Source organism: Brachycentrus maculatus, unplaced genomic scaffold, assembly GCF_059751285.1.
Source record: "Brachycentrus maculatus isolate JH-2025_06_01 unplaced genomic scaffold, ASM5975128v1 h1tg000050l, whole genome shotgun sequence".
Lineage (NCBI taxonomy): Eukaryota > Metazoa > Arthropoda > Insecta > Trichoptera > Brachycentridae > Brachycentrus > Brachycentrus maculatus.
Window position 1 is genome coordinate 2082258 of NW_028280804.1, and position 21713 is coordinate 2103970.

The 21713-nt window shown below is 30.5% G+C and overlaps 3 protein-coding genes across 3 annotated transcripts; 1 reads left to right on the plus strand and 2 right to left on the minus strand.

Annotated features, from left to right (window-relative positions):
- Positions 1 to 10950: 10950 nt before the first annotated feature.
- Positions 10951 to 12412, minus strand: LOC148312090 (uncharacterized). The gene is made up of 2 exons (XM_088277887.1): positions 12275 to 12412; positions 10951 to 11591 (listed from the first exon to the last, which is right to left on the minus strand). Exons 1-2 carry the CDS (start codon positions 12296 to 12298, stop codon positions 11127 to 11129), a joined length of 489 nt encoding a protein of 162 aa, XP_088134013.1. The 5' UTR covers positions 12299 to 12412; the 3' UTR covers positions 10951 to 11126.
- Positions 12413 to 14784: 2372 nt separating this feature from the next.
- LOC148312091 (uncharacterized) lies at positions 14785 to 16178 on the minus strand. Its single transcript, XM_088277886.1, has 2 exons — positions 16083 to 16178; positions 14785 to 15962 (listed from the first exon to the last, which is right to left on the minus strand). Exons 1-2 carry the CDS (start codon positions 16092 to 16094, stop codon positions 14964 to 14966), a joined length of 1011 nt encoding a protein of 336 aa, XP_088134012.1. The 5' UTR covers positions 16095 to 16178; the 3' UTR covers positions 14785 to 14963.
- A 1216-nt stretch (positions 16179 to 17394) lies between these two features.
- On the plus strand, positions 17395 to 18984 carry LOC148312092 (uncharacterized). The gene is made up of 2 exons (XM_088277885.1): positions 17395 to 17453; positions 17856 to 18984. The coding sequence occupies exons 1-2, from the start codon at positions 17439 to 17441 to the stop codon at positions 18873 to 18875; spliced, it is 1035 nt and encodes a 344-aa protein (XP_088134011.1). The 5' UTR covers positions 17395 to 17438; the 3' UTR covers positions 18876 to 18984.
- The last annotated feature ends 2729 nt before the right edge of the window (positions 18985 to 21713 follow it).

Consider the following 21713-nt stretch of genomic DNA (forward strand, 5'->3'; position numbering starts at 1 on the left):
ATCTCAAAAAATATATTTGATAGAGAAATTCTGAGGGCTATTTCGGATTCTGCAGCCAAAAATCAACTATTTTTTTAAATTTTTTTATTCGTTTAATATATTTACGTTTTTATTTATAACACAATACATTTGAATCATTTATACATATGGAGAACTTTTATATTTCGATTCGCTGTGCCTCTCCATAAAAGAGTCTGTGCTCTTGTGCTTGGAAAGGGACTTACACTCTTGGTTTAATGTTATATAATAAAAGATTTAATAGTTTTTTTTTTTAAGATTTAAATGTATAGAGCTTTAATTTTTTTCTTTAGGATTTTTATATACTATGAACAGTTGAAAAAATTGTGTTGGCCTGTATAATCAATTTTACTTTTCATTTGGGTACAGTTTTTTTTCCTTAAAGAAGGAGTTTTAAAGCCAATTGATGGTGTTTTTTCCTTAACTTCCTGCTTGTTCATCTAGATATGAACAGATCAATGAAGAAATACGTTAAAAGATTTATTTTTCATTCATCGCCCCAAGCTTCGTGTCGAGTTCCGCTGCTGTTCGTTGCTCTAAATATTGATCAAATTTAATATTCATTTTAAAGTGAGGAGCACATACGAGTACATAATGTATGTTAAATGTTTAACTTTCCATCTTTGATAGATAAATGATGCAATACGTATAATTTATATAATGTACAAAAAAATAGCATTCGCTATTTTTATATTTTTTTATTCATTGTTTATAACTGGTATTAATCGATCCAGTTGTTGGCAACATATAGATAAAGAGGAATAAACAATTTTTTTCATGTAAAAAATTCGTCATTTTGGCCATTGGTTTTCTGTTATTACTGAAAGTAATCCATATTTATTTTATCATTTTCGACTAATTAAGAATATTTTTTGTTAATATGCTTTAATTTAATTTATATATTAAATGTTAAAATCAAACACTGATTTTTTGATTCTACTACATTGTATTTTATTGTTAAAATCTCATAAAAATAAAATTAGTGACAATTGTTACGCCTTGTTATGACATTTTCAAACTAATGTCAACATAACAATAAAATAAAATTTAGTACTCAAAATATCAGTGTTTGATTTTAACATTTCATACATAAATTAAAATGGAGTTCTACAAATTAAGCGCCAAATCTATAAATAAATTTTTAAAAATCTTTTAGGCCCTGAATATGTCAAACGCAGGCATTACCGTTGATGAAAATTAATGGGACGATGATGAATCGAAGAAGAGCGACGTCATAAGGTTGCGTTTTTTATGCTGCTTTAAAAAATATTAATAATAAAACAAGAAAAAAATATATTAATAATAAAATTCAATATAACGATCTAAAAAAATCACACGTTAATTCTATTAGAAGAAAATAATAAATTTTCAATCAAATTCGGATGTTTACAACATTTGTTAATATTCCAAATACTTGTTCACAAATATGTGTTTTCATCACTTTGGAGTTATGTTGACGTTTTGACATCTCAACATAGATGAAGAAAAATATGGAAGTCTGGGTATTTACAGGGCTTATGACCTGTCATAGACTGGTTAAGTGATTACTTTACACCGTGCAAGATTCACCATTTTACCCATGTTGACAACCACACCAATCAAAATTTCGTAACTCCTGGATATATCGATCAATCTCATTTCAATCAAATTCGGAAGTAGCTATGACCTCATATATCCGTATATAATATTTATCTCTCACACCTGTGAGTATTTAATAACTATGCGCGGTTCGGTTAGCACAAAATTGTTTGATGTATGTACATACATATGTAAATATTATGATTTACATACTCGTGTGTAAGTGGCGTCCAAACGGTTGCAGATCACTGAACTGGTCCAACGAATGTGAAAATAACAAGCGTGTCCTCTCGATGTGAGGTATAACATAATAATAAAAGCAAAAAGTGGATCGATTGATAAGTAGGAGCAATATATATAATAAATTATTATTATTTCCTGAAATACTGGGCCATTGGAGCAATTTCAATCATACATAATAATACGCAAGTCACTTTTAATGCGGGTTGTTCGCGTTAAGTAACATCCTATTTTTTAATCCTATTTTTAAGATAAAAAATAGATGATTCATATCATTCTAAAGGTGTTTATTACTTTGCGTAACAGTAATTTGATTTTTACATCCTTCCTTTGTACTATGTGCAAAGGGGGATGCGAAAAGGGGTTAGGCTAATTTTTTTTTAAATTTGAAATTTTACTTAGTAAATACCACTATTTTTTAAAATCTATAGCGACTATTTACTAATTAAAACGTAGATTGAAAATCGATACATTTTACCACAAAGTGACTGCCGAATCAATTAATGAAAAAATGATAATTTTTGTTACGTTTGATTTTTTTAAAGCATTTAATAAAATAAAAGGAACCCAATGCTAAACTGAATTTAATCTTTTGATATAAGGAATCCGATCCACCTTATTTTATTATTATTTATGACACTTTTGACACGGTATCTAGTGGAAATTATCTACCGTATATGTGAGGAGTTAAGTTAATATATTTTTCCTCCTTAAGGGAATACTCGCAATAACAGATCTTATTCATCGTTCGGCAACACAAGAACCTGCACGTCATTTCACTTCCGATTATTTTTAGAAATCATTTTGTTTTTTAGAATATATATATATATATATATATATATATATATATATATATATATATATATATATATATATATATATATATATATATATATATATATATATATATATATATATATATATATATATATATATATATATATATATATATATATATATATATATATATATATATATATATATATATATATATATATATATATATATATATATATATATAACCCTTATCCGCACACTAATGGTGCATAGGGCACTGTGTCATATAAACGCAGTGTTATCTTGATCGTTTACACATGAAGGAAAGGTGATCAGCCCTCCGCTTCAGGTACCAGTCCATGGTAATATTGAATAAATATTACAGTTTTTTTTTTGTATAGCCTCTATATTTGTATAGCCTCTCACCAGTCTGATGATGTCGGTAACGACGAAACCCGGTCGCTGGTCAAATAAAAAAGTGGAAAAGCTAAAAATATTGGTTTTAATCTAATAATAAATTAAAAATGCAATTCCATCACGAAGTGTCAGTGGATAATATAAATCTATTAAATATTACAGTGAAAAAATCACTTATGTTTAATTTATCCCCCTTGGGAATCGAACCAAGGACCTCCAGAACGGTAGCCGAGCGTGCTGACCATTACACTACGGAGGCGGGCATTTTTTATTTTTTATTGTAATTTTTTTTTTAAAATATACATTTAATAAATATTTATATATTTTTTTACTCCTTGTTTTTCAATAATAACTTATTTATTTCAAAGAAAAACTTTTTTTTTCAAGACGAAAACGTAATTGAAGAAAAAAAAAATTACGTCAAATCTTACCAGAGTTAAAAGAAAGTTATGTTGCTATTTAACGTATGTAGGGCCTAAAAATATATTTTTTAATTCTACGATGTCAAACTTTTAATTTTTTAAAAATTTGATATTCATCAATCTCAAAAAACAGATAACATCCATATGAATTTCTAATTTGTTAAAAATCAGACTAAAAAAAATACAATTATTGCCACTAGGCTGACTGATGATTTTACACTTTAAACTTACGACATTCAAAGGATATTTTAAAATGAATATAAGAGAATCACGATTTTTGTTGTTATGGTTCTTTTGTTATTACACAAGAAAATTATATTATACAAATATAATACTGTATACAGGTGTAGTAAAAAGTTCTGTCCATAAAAATAAACTGGTAGTTGGTGTCAATAACCATGAAAAATCAGCCATAAAAATATCTCCTTGAAATGTTACTAATATTTACAACATTTTGAGTGTGTCCAAATACTTGTTCACAAAATCTGGATTATCTCCAATTACAGGAGTTATTTACATATTATTTAAATAATATGAAAATAACTCCTGTAATTGGAGATAATCCAGATTTTGTGAACAAGTATTTGGACACACTCAAAATTTGTAAATAAATTATCTGGTCAAATTATAAGCTTAATAATAAAAATGAAAATGGTATTTTCTGGCGTTTCTCATGTGTGTGAATATAATCCAGGATTCAGATCTCACATACTAATATAAGAGTTTCTACTTAGTAAAAAAGCTTCTTTACATCTCACCAATAGATGTCTCTAGTGAAGTTCTAGTGATTCAAGAACAAGGTTTCTAAATTGGTTCATATATATATAGAACTTCCAAGAATTTGAGTAGTGTGGTTGTCAATAATGGGTAGAATTGGTGAATGTTACACGTGTGTAAAGTGATCACTTAAACCAGCCTATGACGGTCGTCAGCCCCGCAAATGCCCAGACTTCCATATTCTTCTTCATCTTTGATGAGATGTCAAAAAATAATTACTAATATTCAATCAATGCAAAACATCATAACCATTTGGGTTTACTTTGTTATGCATGTCTGCTTACCTTGTAATAAATTAGACTAGAAACTGCCGAAATGCGAATGCTTAGGTAGTCAGCTGGAGTATCTATCCCTTAGAGACAATATAAAGAGTTTACTCTTTCGTGGAAGCCTGGTGTAACAGACATCAATAGTAAGGTAGAGGAAAGGTAATTGAGATGGTATGGGCACATAGGACGCAGAAAACCTGATCATATTGTGAAACAGGCAATCGCCATGGATCTTCCTCGAAAGACATGTAGAAGAAGACCAAAGAATTCATGGATGTAGCAGAAGAAACATGATTCGAAGGTATGGTCTAGGTGTCGTTGTCCATGATAGTAGGACCTTCAACTCGAGGACGAGGAGAGCTGACCCCAATAGTGTACCTTTGTAGACGATAAGTTGGATGGAGCCAGGATGAATATATTTCTATATTTCATTTCTCGTTATTTACATATGGTGTTTAGTGTAGAGTATTGCATTGGAGAATAATTTGACGCTTTATTAATCACTGTATAGACCACATGCACCTTATCCTTCGAACAGTTTTTAACAAGGATGTGATTTGTTATTGTGTCTTACTTTAAGTGTTAGTTTGTAAACAGTGTATGTATGTTTCCACGTTGAAGTATTGTTATCCTGACGAAGAGATGGGTACGTCTCGAAACCTGTGCATCAAGAAGTCTGTTAGCGCTTATTAAGTATTTATCAAACATTTTGTATTTTTTTAAATGTAAATATCCGAACGGTAACATGGTTTCTTGTTGAACCGGTATTAAAATTATAGCACTTTTTCCCCCTAAGGGGCATATAAGCGTTTTCATAACAGCCAATTTCATGTATGTTTTTTGTTCAGGCTATATATATATATATATATATAAATATATATATATATATATATATATATATATATATATATATATATATATATATATATATATATATATATATATATATATATATATATATATATATTTATACATATATATATTTATATATATATATAAATAAATATATATATATATATATATATATATATATATATATATATATATATATATATATATATATATATATATATATATATATATTTATATATATAAATATATGTAAATATAAATATACAGTTTGTGTGTATTATTATATCTATAATATACAAAATCAAAACAAAGTAATTAAACATCATGTTATACAGTGTTTTAAACATTAATCGTGCGGAAAAGAGGAGGTAAACGAAAAAAGGCGTTTCCTTAAAATAAATCGGAAATAAGAAAACAAATATAAAAGAATCATAGTTACCATCTGATTGCCACTGTCAGATATTATTATATTGTTTCAATATTCTCTTCAATAAATTGCTATGCAGCATATTATTTAACGCAAAACTGATAATTATGCGTAAAAACCAATTATATTTTTATCGTTTAGGCGATTACTTCATTATTGTAATGTTTTTTTAGTGCTGGTAATAAAGTAATTTTTATTGATGTTTTAATTATTCATTTTATAAAAATAATTAATTACGTATTATTATTCAACCGATAGTTAAAGTGTTTACCTAATCGTTTATCGGCACTATCATTAAAATCATACAAAGACTTAAATGGATATTTCCTCTAATTCCTTACCTAAAATCTAACTTCACAAATCGCTCACTCCTTTCAAGAACGTCATAAATCAAAATACTTGATTTTTCAGAAAAACCTTTTTAAAGTTTAAAAATATAATATAATGTATTAAAAATAAATATCAAGCCACTTACTGAACTTTTTACTGTGCAACAGATCTTTTAGGTAAAACCTGAAGGTTTTTTTTCCGTTTGAAAAATATTTAGTTTATTTAAAAAAAAAATTAAACAATACCTTTTCTTCAAAATGCAAAAACAACACTTTCTGCCCTGTAGCGGGTAAATATTATGTAAAAAATATGGCTCTTTTGCTGGGATATAGTACATTTTCTGGGCATTCCGAAAACATGAACAACTGAAAATTGACGATTTTTGATTTAAGACGTTCTTGAAAGGAGTGAGCGATATATCAAAAATTTAAAATTTTCATTCATGCATGTTTTTGGAATGCCCAAAAAAATTTACTGTATCCCAGCAAAAGCGGCATATTTTTAACTTAATATTTACCCGCTACAGGGTAGAAAGTGTTGTTTTTGCATATCGAAGAAATGGTATTGTTTAATTATTTTTTATGGATAATAATATTTTTCAAATGGAGAAAAAAAACATTCAGGTTTTACCTAAAAAGATCTGTTGCATAGTAAAAAGTTCAATAAGTGGCTTGATATTTATTTTTAATACATTTTATTATATTTTTAAACTTTAAAAACGATCTCCCAAAAAATTAAGTATTTTGATATATGACGTTGTTGAAAGGAGTGAGTGATATGTTTATAACTTTTTAAAATGTGTAACTGATCTGTTTTAAATTCCCAAATAAAAATATAAGTAAATAAATAAATAAATGAAATCAAAGATAGCTATGAAAATTGAAATGAATTTTATATTTTACGTATTATTTAATAACCATGGATGAATAACGCTTATTATAATTGAATAATTCCATTTTGTAATGTTTCATCTAATAATAGGAATTGTAATAGACACATAATAGCCCAGAAGGCGTGCCGGCGCCGCGGGCGTCTGTGCGTCGCGAATGCGTCCGCCATATCCGTACAGAAGTACCGTAATCAGTACGAGATTATCGTCTATGAATTCGGTTGCCGTTTCTGTCTGCAAAATAAAAGTAGTCTGCAAAAAAAATATATATATATTTAGGTATATATAAATAAAATATATTTTACTAATATAATTGTGATGGTCGGTAAGGCAGATCTCGCAATGCCGTCAATAGATGTCGCGCACGGCATTAGCAATAGAACAAGGCGTCAGATGGAGTTCAGTGAATAAAATGTTTTGGAATAAGTTTCTTTAATAACTGAGCATTAGAGACACATTAGAGTTTATTATTTCATACCCACTTGAAAGCAAATTATTACCTTGTTATAAAACGACAATTATGTTTGAGGATCAATCGGAAATGGAAAAACAAAAACTCTATAAATATATACATATATATATATATATATATATATATATATATATATACATATATATATATATATATATATATATATATATATATATATATATATATATATATATATATATATATATATATATATATATATATATATATATATATTTAAATATATATATATATATATATATATATATTATATATATATATATATATATATATATATATATATATATATATATATATATATATATATATATATATATATATATATATATATATATATATATATATATATATATATATATATATATATATATATATATAAATATATATATATATATATATATATATATATATATATATATATATATATATATATATATATATATATATATATATATATATATATATATATATATATATATATTATATATATATATATATATATATATATATATATATATATATATATATATATATATATATATATATATATATATATTTGATTTCGATTCCCAGGGGTAGGGGTCAAATAAATATATGCAAGTAAATTTTTCACTGGACCGGTACCTGAAGCGGAGAGTTAATCACCTTTTCTCCACGTGTTATACCTAGATAACACTGCATTCATATGATGCAGTGCCCTATATATATATTTATTAGTATAAATATATTTATATATATATTTTTGTAATGAAACTAGATGACACAATCATCAATCATCCAATTTTTATTGGATTTTACCGTTTTCCGTAATTAATTATTACACATAATTCGGTACAATATCAAACATTGAACCAGTTTCTAGGTTAACCACGATACGCAACATTAACATGCGTTAAAAATTTAAAATTAATGAATAAGTTAACGCACTTATTTCGTAAGTGTAAGTTTATAAGGCAATGAACTTCAATTTAGCTACTGTTTTAAATACGTAGGCACTGCGCATTTGTAAAGTACATATTTACAATGAATTACTAGATAATTCCGACTTACATTTTCGTAAAAAAACCATTACGTATTAATAATAATTAATTAAAACTTTACTTATAACTTGATTTATAAAAATATATTTGGTTTAGACTTATTGAAAATACTTTAAAAAATATATATAATAACCAAAATGCAACAAAAAACGTGTTATTGCTCATAATTTATAATTGAAGCTATTACTTTTTGATTTTCCATTTTATAATTAAAGTGTAACATTGTTTTAAAATCACTATAAATATTTTATTATAACTTAATTATACTGTCTACCGGTTCCGAAGCTTCTTTATCAAGAATCAGTATTGATAAAGAAGCGGTTAGCTTCGAAATCGGTAGACATTTTAATTAAGTTTTAACAAAATATTTATACAGTAGTGATTTTAAAACAAAGTTACATTTTAATTATATTTGTGTTATTGTTCGTTCTCGATATTTGGAATAATGTTCAAAATAATGATCGAATTTGTAAACTAATCAAATTAATTTTTTTAATCTACATTTATGTAATCTTAATTTCATCTTCAAACCCTCATCCGCACCCGATGGTGCATAGGCCACTGCATCATACAAACGCAGCGTTATCTTGATTGTCAACACACGAAGGAAATGTGATCAGCCCTCCGCTTCAGGTACCAGTCCAGGATAATATTAAATTAATATTAGAGTGAAAAAATCACTTATATTTATTTGCCCCCCTCCCTGGGAATCAAACCCGGGACCTCCAGAACGGTAGCCGAGCGTGCTGGCCATTACTATGCGGAGGCGGAACCTATATTTAATGATAGCAAATCTATATAGCATTATGTTCTCTTGAGTTAAAATTACCTAGTATAATATAGCTACCATTAATAAGTAAGAAGTTTTTGTTTTAATTTATTTGAAGCTTCCAATTTGTATTTATGTAACTTTCACTCCTATTATCTCATACAAGTATGTACCTCCATACTTCAACATATAATAAAAAATATAGTTGTATTTAAACAATAAATGAATACTTTTATTATACTATAATACTTACGCTTTCTAATGAATGGTATATATTTCTTAGAAAGTATTTTTTACTAAGGTGGATTATTTTTCAATTACAGTGATCTGAATCTGATCAATTTAGTTGTCCATATAAACCACCTTATCTTAAACGTCCTTTTATATTTTCATTCTCATATATAATTTTATAATAAAATAAAAACAAATGATCATATATTTAAGGACTTTATTTGAAAAAAGTTATTGAAAGGCAAGGAGTTGATAATATATTTAAATTATATATATTTTTTTCATGTAGGTATTAATTTTTGAATCAAACACAGATTTTTTTAGTCCATTAAGTTATAATTTATTGTTTGAAAATGCCATACTTGGCGAAACAAATGTATATATATATATATATATATATATATATATATATATATATATATATATATATATATATATATATATATATATATATATATATATATATATATATATATATATATATATTATATATATATATATATATATATATATATATATATATAAATATATATATACATATATATATATATATATATATATATATATATATATATATATATATATATATATATATATATATATATATATATATATATATATATATATATATATATATATATATATATATATATATATATATATACACACAAATATATTAAAATGGAGTTCTACAAATTAAACGCCAAAATCAATAAATACATATTTTTCTATGTATGTATTTTCTAAAAAAATCAAATTCCAATCCATATTTTTTTTTAATCGCGCACGAAGGCACAATCGACCTCTTGCGTAGTCGTCCCCGTTCAAAAATTGAATTTTGAGAATTCCCTCTCAACAGCTTTCATTAATTTGACCATAATATGTATTGTTGTTTATATCAGTACGTTATAATGTTGATTATCTGTTATTAATTAAAAAAAAAAAAAGCATTCTTATTTTTTAAACACTAATAAATGCACTTCCTCTAATGCAAGGTCATAGAAATCAACCACATCCATTCGGTACTTTCCTGTAATTTTTTGTTCAAATTCGGAAGGCCATTTTTGTTTTAGAAATCAAGGATGATTTTTCATTGAAATGAAGAAGATGTTTGAATAATAGTTGTTGTTACAGCAACAACAAAAAAACAAACTTTATCTCATTTTAATTACACAAAAAGTGTATTTCTCTAATATACTTCGTCCATTTTCGTACATTTTCAAAAGTGTATTTCTCTAATATACTTCGTCCATATGCGTTCGTGTATGTATCTGCGTACTTGGATATATACTCGTATATGCGTGGGTGTGCTATACTTTTTATTTTATAAACATATATAAATTCATATAAAAAAAAATGAAATGAAAAAAAAAAAACAATAACTATTATAAATTTATTCATGCTTTCCATACATTTAATGAACAGTGTATCTAAGTTCATTTTTTCTTTATTATCTCTCTTATACATACTTATTATAGTATTGTAATGTGCATTTGGAATTATTATTATCATTAATTTTTTTGGAATGTTTATATTAAAAAAAAAAAAACACATGTAAGCATAAAATAAAAACATATAAACAAATCTTTCAAATTAGCCTTTAGTAGTAATCTATATTGTGTCCACTTCCATGGGGAGTTACAGAAGCTGAAATACCTTTAGAAGTCTGATACAAAGAGTACGATATGCCGAACGCTGGACTAGTACCAGAATTAAAGACCGATTGCATGTTATCTCGATAGTAAAGTGGTCTGGGTTCGTGAAACTGGTAGGGTTTAGCGACTGGTATTGTGTAGGGCACTCCCAACGGGTTGTTCGTTACGACTAGCCCCGTCTTGGGCACGGGTTTAGGATGCTCCACGACCACTTGTACCAAATAAGGTGAAGCCATAGCCGCGGGCACGGGTGTTTTGACAATCACAGCTTGCCCTGTATTGCCCAAATATCCGGAGTGACCCAGGCCATATTTGGATGCATAGCCGAATTCAAACAAACTGCGCTTTGATATTAACTTCTCTGGAAAACTGTAGACAACTGTTAGCAATGCTGCCAAGGCTGTTAAACCCTAAAAATAAACAAACAACAAATTATTAACATAAAAACAAAGTCATCTTTGAAGCACAATATTTAAAAACAAAAGTAAGATAGATTTTTCGTATATGTTTTAACTACACACATACTTATATATTTATATATTCATTCGCTTACGCATTCAATTATATATATATAAATAAATATTTATATATATATATATATATATATATATATATATATATATATATATATATATATGTATATATATATATATATATATATATATATATATATATATATATATATATATATATATATATATATATATGTAATTGAATGCGTATGTAATGATGTGAAGAAAAGTCTAATGAAAAATTATAAGTTATAAAATATTATTTATTGATTTGGTATTTACTTTGTGGAATGGCATGTTGATTATTTAAACACTTGTGCCACTTATTGAGTTTTGTTTCATTACACGCGACTAGTTTCGAAAACTACAGCTGTTTCCGTCAACAGATGATTACAAAAATATCACCTGGTGATGGAAACGACTGTAGTTTTCGAAACTAATCATGTATAATGAGAAAAAACTCAATAAGTGGTATTATATCAGTGTTTTTTTCTTAAATAACCAGTAATGTTATTTCCAAATTAAACGAAATTTATATTTCAAAATGCAGATTTAAAAGAAAACAGAATGTATGTAATTACCAATCCCATTTGCACAAATTGCATGTCCGCCGATTGTAATTTTTGATGCGAATGATAGCTAAATCATAAATGCCAGGTTTTATACCGACCGACCGTATTTTTATTGATAATAAGTACTTGAAACTATTCTAATCAATCCACCTTACCGACATGATTAGCTAATATTTTCAGGCGAACTGAAATTTTTGTGGATTATGAAATTTGAGGCCGCGTTTGAACGAAAGTGACATTGGATTTATAGTAGGAGCAGATTTATTGCATTGATATTTTAGTTAATTAGTTTACAAATAAATGCATATTCATTCACTCCAGTGTATTCAAACATTTTCAATTGATTTGTTTTTGAACTCTTACTCATTTTAAGAATTAATAAATTTGGTAAAATTAATTAGTTATCATAGTAAGTCAAATAGGACAGTCAAATATTATTTAGATACGAGATTGGACGGGGATCAGGACCGTCGAGGCGCTGTTAAGAGCTGCCCAAGATAAGGACAATTAATCTTAAGTGATAGTTGACGTCAGGGGGCCTGACATGACACGAATAGAAGAAGAAGTAAGCCAAAAATGCTTTAAAAAGTTTTTATAATTTTTTTCTCTTTGTAAGTTTTTTAGTAAATTTGTACCCAAATTCTTTTTATTTTTATTTTTATTATTTTTTTATACCTCTAATGGATACATTTATTTAAATCACAATTTTAAGCATATTTAAAAAAAATATTTTGCAAAGACCCACCAAGCCACCTTGTGTGTCTTGTCGGTGGAATTCTTTTTTAATACATTTTTTATTGTTTTTAACCATTTTAACCTTATATACACACAAAAAAGAGAGAAAAATTAAGAATATATACATTTTACAGTTTTCATAAAATAACTCTTCATCATTTACCCATTCCTTTATTTTGCCTTTGTTCCATATTTTATTTTGACTTCTAACATCCGTCGGTAAATAAACTGTTTTATTATTATATTTCCACAATGGCATAAAATTAAAATCAGGCATTTAGTAATTCAGCTCAAAGTTTGTAACTCGAGAACTTCTCGATGTCTTAATAATTATCAGATCTCCCGTTTGTCTTACAAACTTGCTTATTTTCCCTATCTCTTGAATTACCTTAACACTGTTAATCGATGCAAATAAAGTTGTGAGTTACAAACTTTGAGCGGGATTACGAAATTCCCGACTTCAGTTTGAGACCGTTTCGGAAATAAGAATACTAATTATTTACAATTCGACGAGAATCCCACCACCACTTAACTTACCTTTACGCTTCACGCACACGATTTTACTATAAAACGAAAGTAAAGCTTTGTTTAGTTGATATTAATTATTCCACTAAATCAATTTTAAAATGAGGTTTATCGTAAGTTGAATTTTGTCTTATATACATGAAAATGAATGTCCGCCTCCGTACTGTAATGGTCAGCACGCTCGGCGTCCGTTCTGGAGGTCCCGGGTACGATTCCCAGAGGGGGTTTCTAATAAATATTAGTGATTTTTTCACTTTGATATTTATTCTATATTACCCTGGACTGGTACCTGAAGTGAAGGGTTGATCACCTGTCTTCGTGTGTTATCGATCAAGATAACGCTGCGTTTATATGATGCAGGGCCCTATGTACCATTGGGGTGCGGATAAGGGTTCGAATAATAATAATAAATAATAAATACTTACAAATGTGAGTGAAAAAAAAATACGAACATAGAGGGATTGAAAATATTGTGGTTTATTGGCCTCGCTGCAGTTATTCATCTTCTTACCCTTACCATTTTTGCAATTTTTGGAAAAAAAATGTTTTGGAAAAATTCATAAAATTCAAAAATATTTGATTTCAATGAAATTAATATTTTACAAATGTGTATATTTGAATGTTAATTACCATCGTGATATTATTTGAAAACAGGAAAAAAAATGCTTGAAACCAAATTTTATTTCTTTTTAAGCAGTTAGTTTTCCCATTAGTGCGTTTTGAAATAATTCGGTAAATCAGTGGAACCGATTATCCAGTTATAAAAATATTATGGTAGTAGAATATCGAAGTAATGAAAACGGTATATTTTTTATAATCATATAAATTAAGTATCAAATAATTTTTAGCAATTTTATTTAGATTGGAGTATCGTGTGCTTTTAAACGAAAGAAGGAGTAGATTTTTTGAGAAACATATCTGCTGTCGTTGATTTATCATCCTCGATTTGTTGAATTGTTTAAATATAATGATCTCATGGCCATTTATATTTAAATTTATCATTATCAAGCTTTTTTCGAGAGAATATCGTAAGGGTGAAGAAACTCGCTTTGATGCATTGTGAATATAGAGTGAAAAAAATTTCCGAAGAGGCATGTTTAAATTAGGTAAGTTAAGGTTATAAAATGTTATAATCTAAGAACTCGTATAAGGAAAAATTTAGTATTTTTACTAAAAGTTTTACAATCAAGACTCTGTCAATTGACCTCTTCTGAACATAAGTATAAAAAAGGTATTTTGGTATGGGGGAAAAATGTGAGAAATGAAGATTTTTTTACATGAGATGAAATGATATTTATTATCGTTTAACAAATATAGTGCAAGAAATCCACAAAATAAATAATCTTTGAGATCTCAGCCTAACTGCAACTCAGAGACATATCCATTTAGTATGAGTGATGTCAGAAGCAACAGGTCAGATCGGCGGTCCAGGGAGGGCTTAGTGATGAATGGTGTGCTTGTAAGATGACCCTCCAGAGAGACCAGAGCTGCCAAAAGAGGATCCGTGTCCTCCATATCCGCCGCCAATTCCGCTTCCGTATCCACCTCCATATCCGCCTCCATATCCACCCCCATATCCACCCCCATATCCGCCCCCATATCCGCCACCATATCCTCCTCCGTATCCACCTCCTGCTCCTCCGAATCCACCTCCTACTCCTCCTCCCAATCCTCCTCCCAATCCTCCTCCCAATCCTCCTCCGAATCCTCCACCTATTCCTCCGAATCCACCGCCAGCTCCTCCGCCACCTCCCTGGTTGACGTACACTGGAACTTGGCTCTCAACAACCACAGCTTGGGGCACTGGCACTGGGTAGGGCCTGTCGACTGGAACGGGGACCGGCCTAGGAACTGGGACCTCTACCCTCTGTACAACGGGCACTCTTACGGGTACTCTCACGGTGTATGGGACTGGCCTGTTGACGGTGACGGGAACTGGCCTGTTTACTGTGACCGGGTATGGCCTGGGTACTTCTACACGGTATGGTCGGTCAACGGGCACAGACACTGGAACGGGCACGGGTCTGTCGACTGTAACGGGGTAGGGCTGTGGGACTGGTACTTGGACGGTGTTGGTGATTACTTGTCCGCCGCCACCGGCTCCTCCTCCAAAACCACCGGCTCCTCCGAATCCACCACCTCCTCCGAATCCACCGGCTCCTCCGAATCCACCAGCTCCTCCGAAACCACCGGCTCCTCCATAACCGCCAGCTCCTCCTCCATAGCCGCCAGCTCCTCCTCCATAGCCACCGCTGGAGAAGTCACCCCCGTGTCCCGAGAACCCACCTCCTAGTCCGCCTCCAGACAGCCCACTTCCGTGGCTCGAGAAACCACCGCTTCCTCCGCCATATCCCAAGGAACTGAGTCCCCTTTTTTCCTGTTTCTTTTCTTCCGCCGCTGCTGCGCTAACGAGGAGTGCCACCAAACCGACCAATTTCTGAAACAAAACGATAAAAACTTAATTATTCAGCGTTAAATGGCAGTAAATATGTATACGGGTATACCGGTTAATAGGTATAATTATGCGTTCATGCTAATTAATCAGTTAGTAACTGACCAGCGAAGCCATTTTCTCCTTGCTGGTGTTTTAGTGACGCCGCTGCCTGTGCGACTGGTGCGGATTAAGAAAACTCGTCCACATTTTATAGCTCTTGTCCGAATGATTCACTGCAAAATGAGAGCACGGATTATAATTGTATTAGTTAATGAATTATCTGGAACCATCTGAGCATGGCGATGCATTTCCAAAACATCTTATGAATTCTATTTCGAATTCGGTATTTTATAAGACCGTTCAGTTGGTGCGCATATTTTTTTACTCGGCATTAAGCAAAGTTAGAAAAATTCGCCAAACATTATCTTAAAATCTTGAAAATGATGTAACGCGTACTAATATTATACGATCTTAGTTTTTTTAATATATGTAATTCATTTCCTTTCGGTGAAAAATATATACAGATTCAATATATATTATTCTATTGTGTTAATTCAGTTATGCTTAGTGATATTTCCAGTACGATGACCATAAATAGAAAATGTTTTATATTTATGACCGGTATCGCCATCTCAGTTATTGGCACCGTTTGATTAATAACGGTTAAAAAAATAAGGCTATATAACCCCTGACTGGTTACCGTGGACTGGTTCCTTAAGCGCAGGACTGATCATAAGGAGTGAGTATATAAAGTTCACTAAAGAACCTTGTCTACACGTAAATACGATGCAGTGCCCTATGCACCAATGGGAGCGGATAAGGGTTAGAAGAAGAAGAATATAGAAGTCCGCATCGGTCGTTATTCAATCCCGAAACCAAAGCTACAAAATAGATTCGTACCGCTCGAAAATGTCATATTGGAAGTAATTTGAAATATCTTTTTTTTTTAAACAAGTTAACCACAGTAAAACAATATCTTTATCGTTGTTATATTTTCGTATTTCATTTTTTAAGATAAAAAAAATACCAAAAAAAAATTATGGATGTAGAATTTCAGCTTTAAAAATTATTTTATGGGTTTAAAAATGTTTTTTCCAAAACTTATGTTTCTTAAAAAACATCTTGTTTTTACATCTTTAATAAAGTATATAATGTACCTTCATTACACTTGACTACTGTCATGGTATTTTAAAAAAAAATTTGAACTACTGTGATGGTATTTAAAAAAAAAGATTATTTACATTCAAATTACTCGATTTAAAAAAAGCTAGGAAGAAGTGTCACCCTTTTGAAATATGTTACGGATCTACTTATAATGCGGAAAATCCAAGCCGTCCATACATATCTAATGCACCAACACATTCACCAAATAATATTAATTACGATTTCTGCACTCGAGTCGAATTCATATAAAACGGCTCTGCTCCTAAAGAACTTTAGCAGTAGCTTTTAGTAGCTCGTCTCTTCAACAAGTAACTTATGATGCATACATCTGTAAGTAGTATTGAAGAAATAAACTTAAAACATGGTTTTACAAATAAATTTCTGAAATAAATCAAACTTTAAGGCACTGAGAGTGTAAAAAAGAAAAAAAAAACAAAGAATAAATGAAGTTTTTCAAGATTTTTGGAAGAATAAAAATTATAATTAAAAATATAATTTATATTTTAAGCACTAACTTTGTGATCCATTTTATAATTAAAACGTAACTTTGTTTTAAAATCACTATAAATATTTCATTATAACTTAATTATAATGTCTACCGGTTTCGAAGCTAACCACTTCTTTATCAAGACTGATTAATACTAAAACACTATCTACTTAACGAAATTCAAAATATTTTGACGGTTACGGAATAGGGTACAAAAATTACTTTATGCTTTTCGTTTGTTACAGATCTTCTGGGCTGTTGCAGCCCTCTTGGTCCTGTCTGCAAATGCAGAAAAGGACAAGGTGGAGAAGAGGGGGTTATCAGACCTAGGGGATGGTGGGTTCAGCAGCGGAGGATACGATAGTCACAGTTACGGAGGAGCAGATGGTGGCAGTTACGGAGGCGGTCATGGTGGATTCGGTGGAGGACTCGGAGGAGGTCTCGGTGGAGGACTCGGAGGAGGTCTTGGAGGAGGACTTGGAGGAGGTCTTGGAGGAGGTCTTGGTGGAGGACTCGGAGGAGGTCTCGGTGGAGGAGGAGGAGTTGGTGGAAATCAAGTCATCACCAACACCGTTCCCGTCCCCAGACCCTACCCCGTCACCGTGGAAAGGCAGGTCCCCGTACCCGTCCGCGTGCCAGTCGAGAGGCACTACCCAGTACATGTTCCCAGGCCCTACCCAGTCCATGTTGAAAGGCCAGTCCCCTACAATGTAGACAGACCAGTACCGTACGCCGTGCAGGTCCCGGTCCGAGTACCTGTTGTCAGAAGGGTGGAGGTTCCAGTCGACAGGCCCTACCCAGTACCAGTGGAGAGGCCAGTTCCAGTCAGAGTGCCCCAACCCTACGTGGTAGAAAGACAAGTTCCAGTGTACATCAACGGCGGTGGTAATGCCGGTGGTGTGGGAGGTGGTCTAGGGGGTGGTCTAGGGGGTGGTCTAGGGGGTGGACTTGGAGGAGGAATCGGAGGTGGACTCGGAGGTGGATTCGGAGGTGGACTCGGAGGCGGTTATGGTGGCGGTTACGGAGGCGGTTATGGAGGCGGTTACGGAGGCGGTTATGGAGGCGGTTACGGAGGCGGTTACGGAGGCGGTTACGGCGGTGGTCTCGGAGGTGGTCTCGGGGGTGGTCACGGGGGAAGTCTTGGGGGCGGTTACGGAGGCGATCTCGGAGGTCACGGAGGATACGGATCTTCAGGAGCTGGAGCCTCCAGTTATTCATCGCATGGAAAAGCAGTTTCCTCACAAAAGTTCACCATCCATCATTAAATAAAGCAATACGGAAATGTAGATTGTTTTGGACCTTGGCATAAATAGGGACATATCAAAATGTAATATTATTTAATAAATTTATCATTAAATAAAACGAAATACTGCAATAATTATTCTTGGTTTTACTATTACTCTTTTCTGCTTAAAAAATAAATTCTTTTTAGAATAAGGAAAAAAATGACACTATTTTTTGACAATTCAACTAGAAAATAAGTAAATAATACTAAAACAACAAAAAACGCCCGTAAAAAAAATCTTCAGATTTTAGCTTGACTTGACTTACATATAAAAGTTAACGCTCCAACTATGAAAGGGAGATAATTTTAACTTTAATTACGATGAAAAGTTAACGCGTCAACTGCTAAGTGTAAATAATTTTTCATCCGAACTTTTATTCCTGACGAATCAAGCATTTTGAAACCGGTTGTCAATCAGTATTCTCAGGAAGTTGATAACATAAAATTCAAATTATTTATTTACAACATTTTGAGTGTGTCCAAATACTTGTTCACAAAATCTGGATTATCTCCAATTACAGGAATTATTTTCATATTATTTTTGACATCTCATCAAAGATGAAGAAGAATATGGAAGTCTGGGCATTTACGGGGCTGACGACCGTCATTGGCTGGTTTAAGTGATCACTTTACACACGTGTAACATTCACCAATTCTATAAAGTGATCACTTAAACCAGCCTATGACGGTCGTCAACCCCGTAAATGCCCAGACTTCCATATTCTTCTTCATCTTTGATGAGATGTCAAAAATAATATCAAATTATTTACACTATACTTATAATTAAATTCTAACTTTGTTTTAAAATCACTATAAATTTAAAGTGATTTTAAAACAAAGTTACATTTTGATTATAAAATGGAAAATCTTAAAGTTAGTGCTTCAAGTATAAATTATATTATTTACACTACTTAGTCAAAGCGTTAACATACATATGGAACTCCAACCCTGGACTTTTTATTCCTGAAAATTATGTATGTATTTATTAAATCGGTTGTCGATCCTTATTATTAAAAAGTGAAATCAACCGATTAAAAAAACGGTATCTGCTGTTTTTATCCAGTAAAAATTAATTAAATAGATGAATATGAGTTATTAATAATTTAAATATATGAATATGAGTCAATAATAAATTAAATATATGAATAAAGTTAATTGAAAACTCAAATAAAGTAATACTTATGTATTACTTTAGTAAAACTTACTTAATATTTTATATTCAAAATATTGCGGATGAAATGACTGGTGAAATTATAAGTGTAACAAAAATTGAAAAACATGTTTACAGGCGTTTTCTAGTGTGTAAAATAATTCGAGAATCTTTTTATACATTCACCTGCTAAATGAAAAGCTTACTCAACTCAACCATGGATAGTGCCAAGAACTCATATCGCTCACTCCTTTCAACAACATCATTTATCAAAAAACTTGATTTTTCAGGAGATCGTTTTTAATGTTTGAAAATATAATAAAATGTGTTAAAAATAATTATGAAGCCACTTATTAAACTTTTTACTGTGCAACACATCTTTTTAGATAAACCTGAATGTTTTTTCCCCATTTGAAAAATAATAATTATGTTTTAAAAATAAATCAACAATAATTTATCTTCAAAATGCAAAAACGACACTTTCTGCCCTGTAACGGGTAAATATTAGGTTACAAATATGCCGCTTTTGCTGGGATATAGTATATTTTCCGGGCATTCCGATAACATGCACAACTAAAAATTGACGATTTTTTTTATATATGACGTTGTTAAAAGGAGCGAGCGACATGTGGAAGAACGATTCAAATTGATCTATTGAATCTTTTATGATTAAGAACTTTCATCTGTTCACAATAGTGAATATAATAACTGATCGAAATATCATATTATTTGAATAAAAACCGAATATTATGTTTCCAAGCGTCTCCTACATAAATTTATTTATTTATTTATTTATTTTTATAAATCACAATTTTTAACATATATTAAAAATAAAAATAAAAAGTTATTTTGCAGTTACATTAGTAAAATAATTTGGGAAGAATCTTACTTACATTTTTTAAAATTCTCTGCCAATTAAAAAAAAAACTTAACCAAAGACGGTGTTGAGAACTAGCATGTGTAAGGTGGCAATCGCAGCGTAAATATAATTTCCGATATATATATATTTATATAATTGTTTATAAATTTATATGCATTGCTCCTGTTCTCTTATACGACTGTGAAACATGGCACCTTACAAGGGCCCAAAGCAGCCGTGTACTAAGCTTTGAGAATAGGTGTCTGCGGAGAATTCTAGGCGAACGGTGGTTTGACTTTGTGAGGAATGAAGAGATAAGGCGTAGGACGCAGCAAATCTTGGTCACAACTGTCGTCAAGAAAAGGCGATTCAGTTGGCTTGGCCATGTATTCCGCATGCCTCCTGAGTGCCTTAATCAAGCTTGCTTCTTTTTCTTTTTCAGGTTCGCGCCGTCCAGGACGACCACTGCTAACAATTCGTCGGCAGTTCTCGTCAGAACTTCAGGACGGGGATCTGACTTGGGAGGATGCAAGGGAGCTGGCAGCCGACAGAAAAGCCTGGAGTTTGTGGACTCCATATGCTCCACCTAGGGAGCGGATATGGTTTAATAATATATATATATATATATATATATATATATATATATATATATATATATATATATATATATATATATATATATATATATATATATATATATATATATATATATATATATATATATATATATATATATATATATATATATATATATATATATATATATATATATATATATATATATATATATATATATATATATATATATA

Excerpts from the sequence above, each read along its gene's own strand:
- LOC148312090 (XM_088277887.1), bottom strand. The coding sequence starts at position 12,298 with ATGCAATTTGTGCAAATGGGATTG. Across the intron at positions 11,592-12,274 it reads AATTTGTGCAAATGGGATTG|GGTTTAACAGCCTTGGCAGC; the intron begins GTAATTACATAC and ends GTTTATTTTTAG.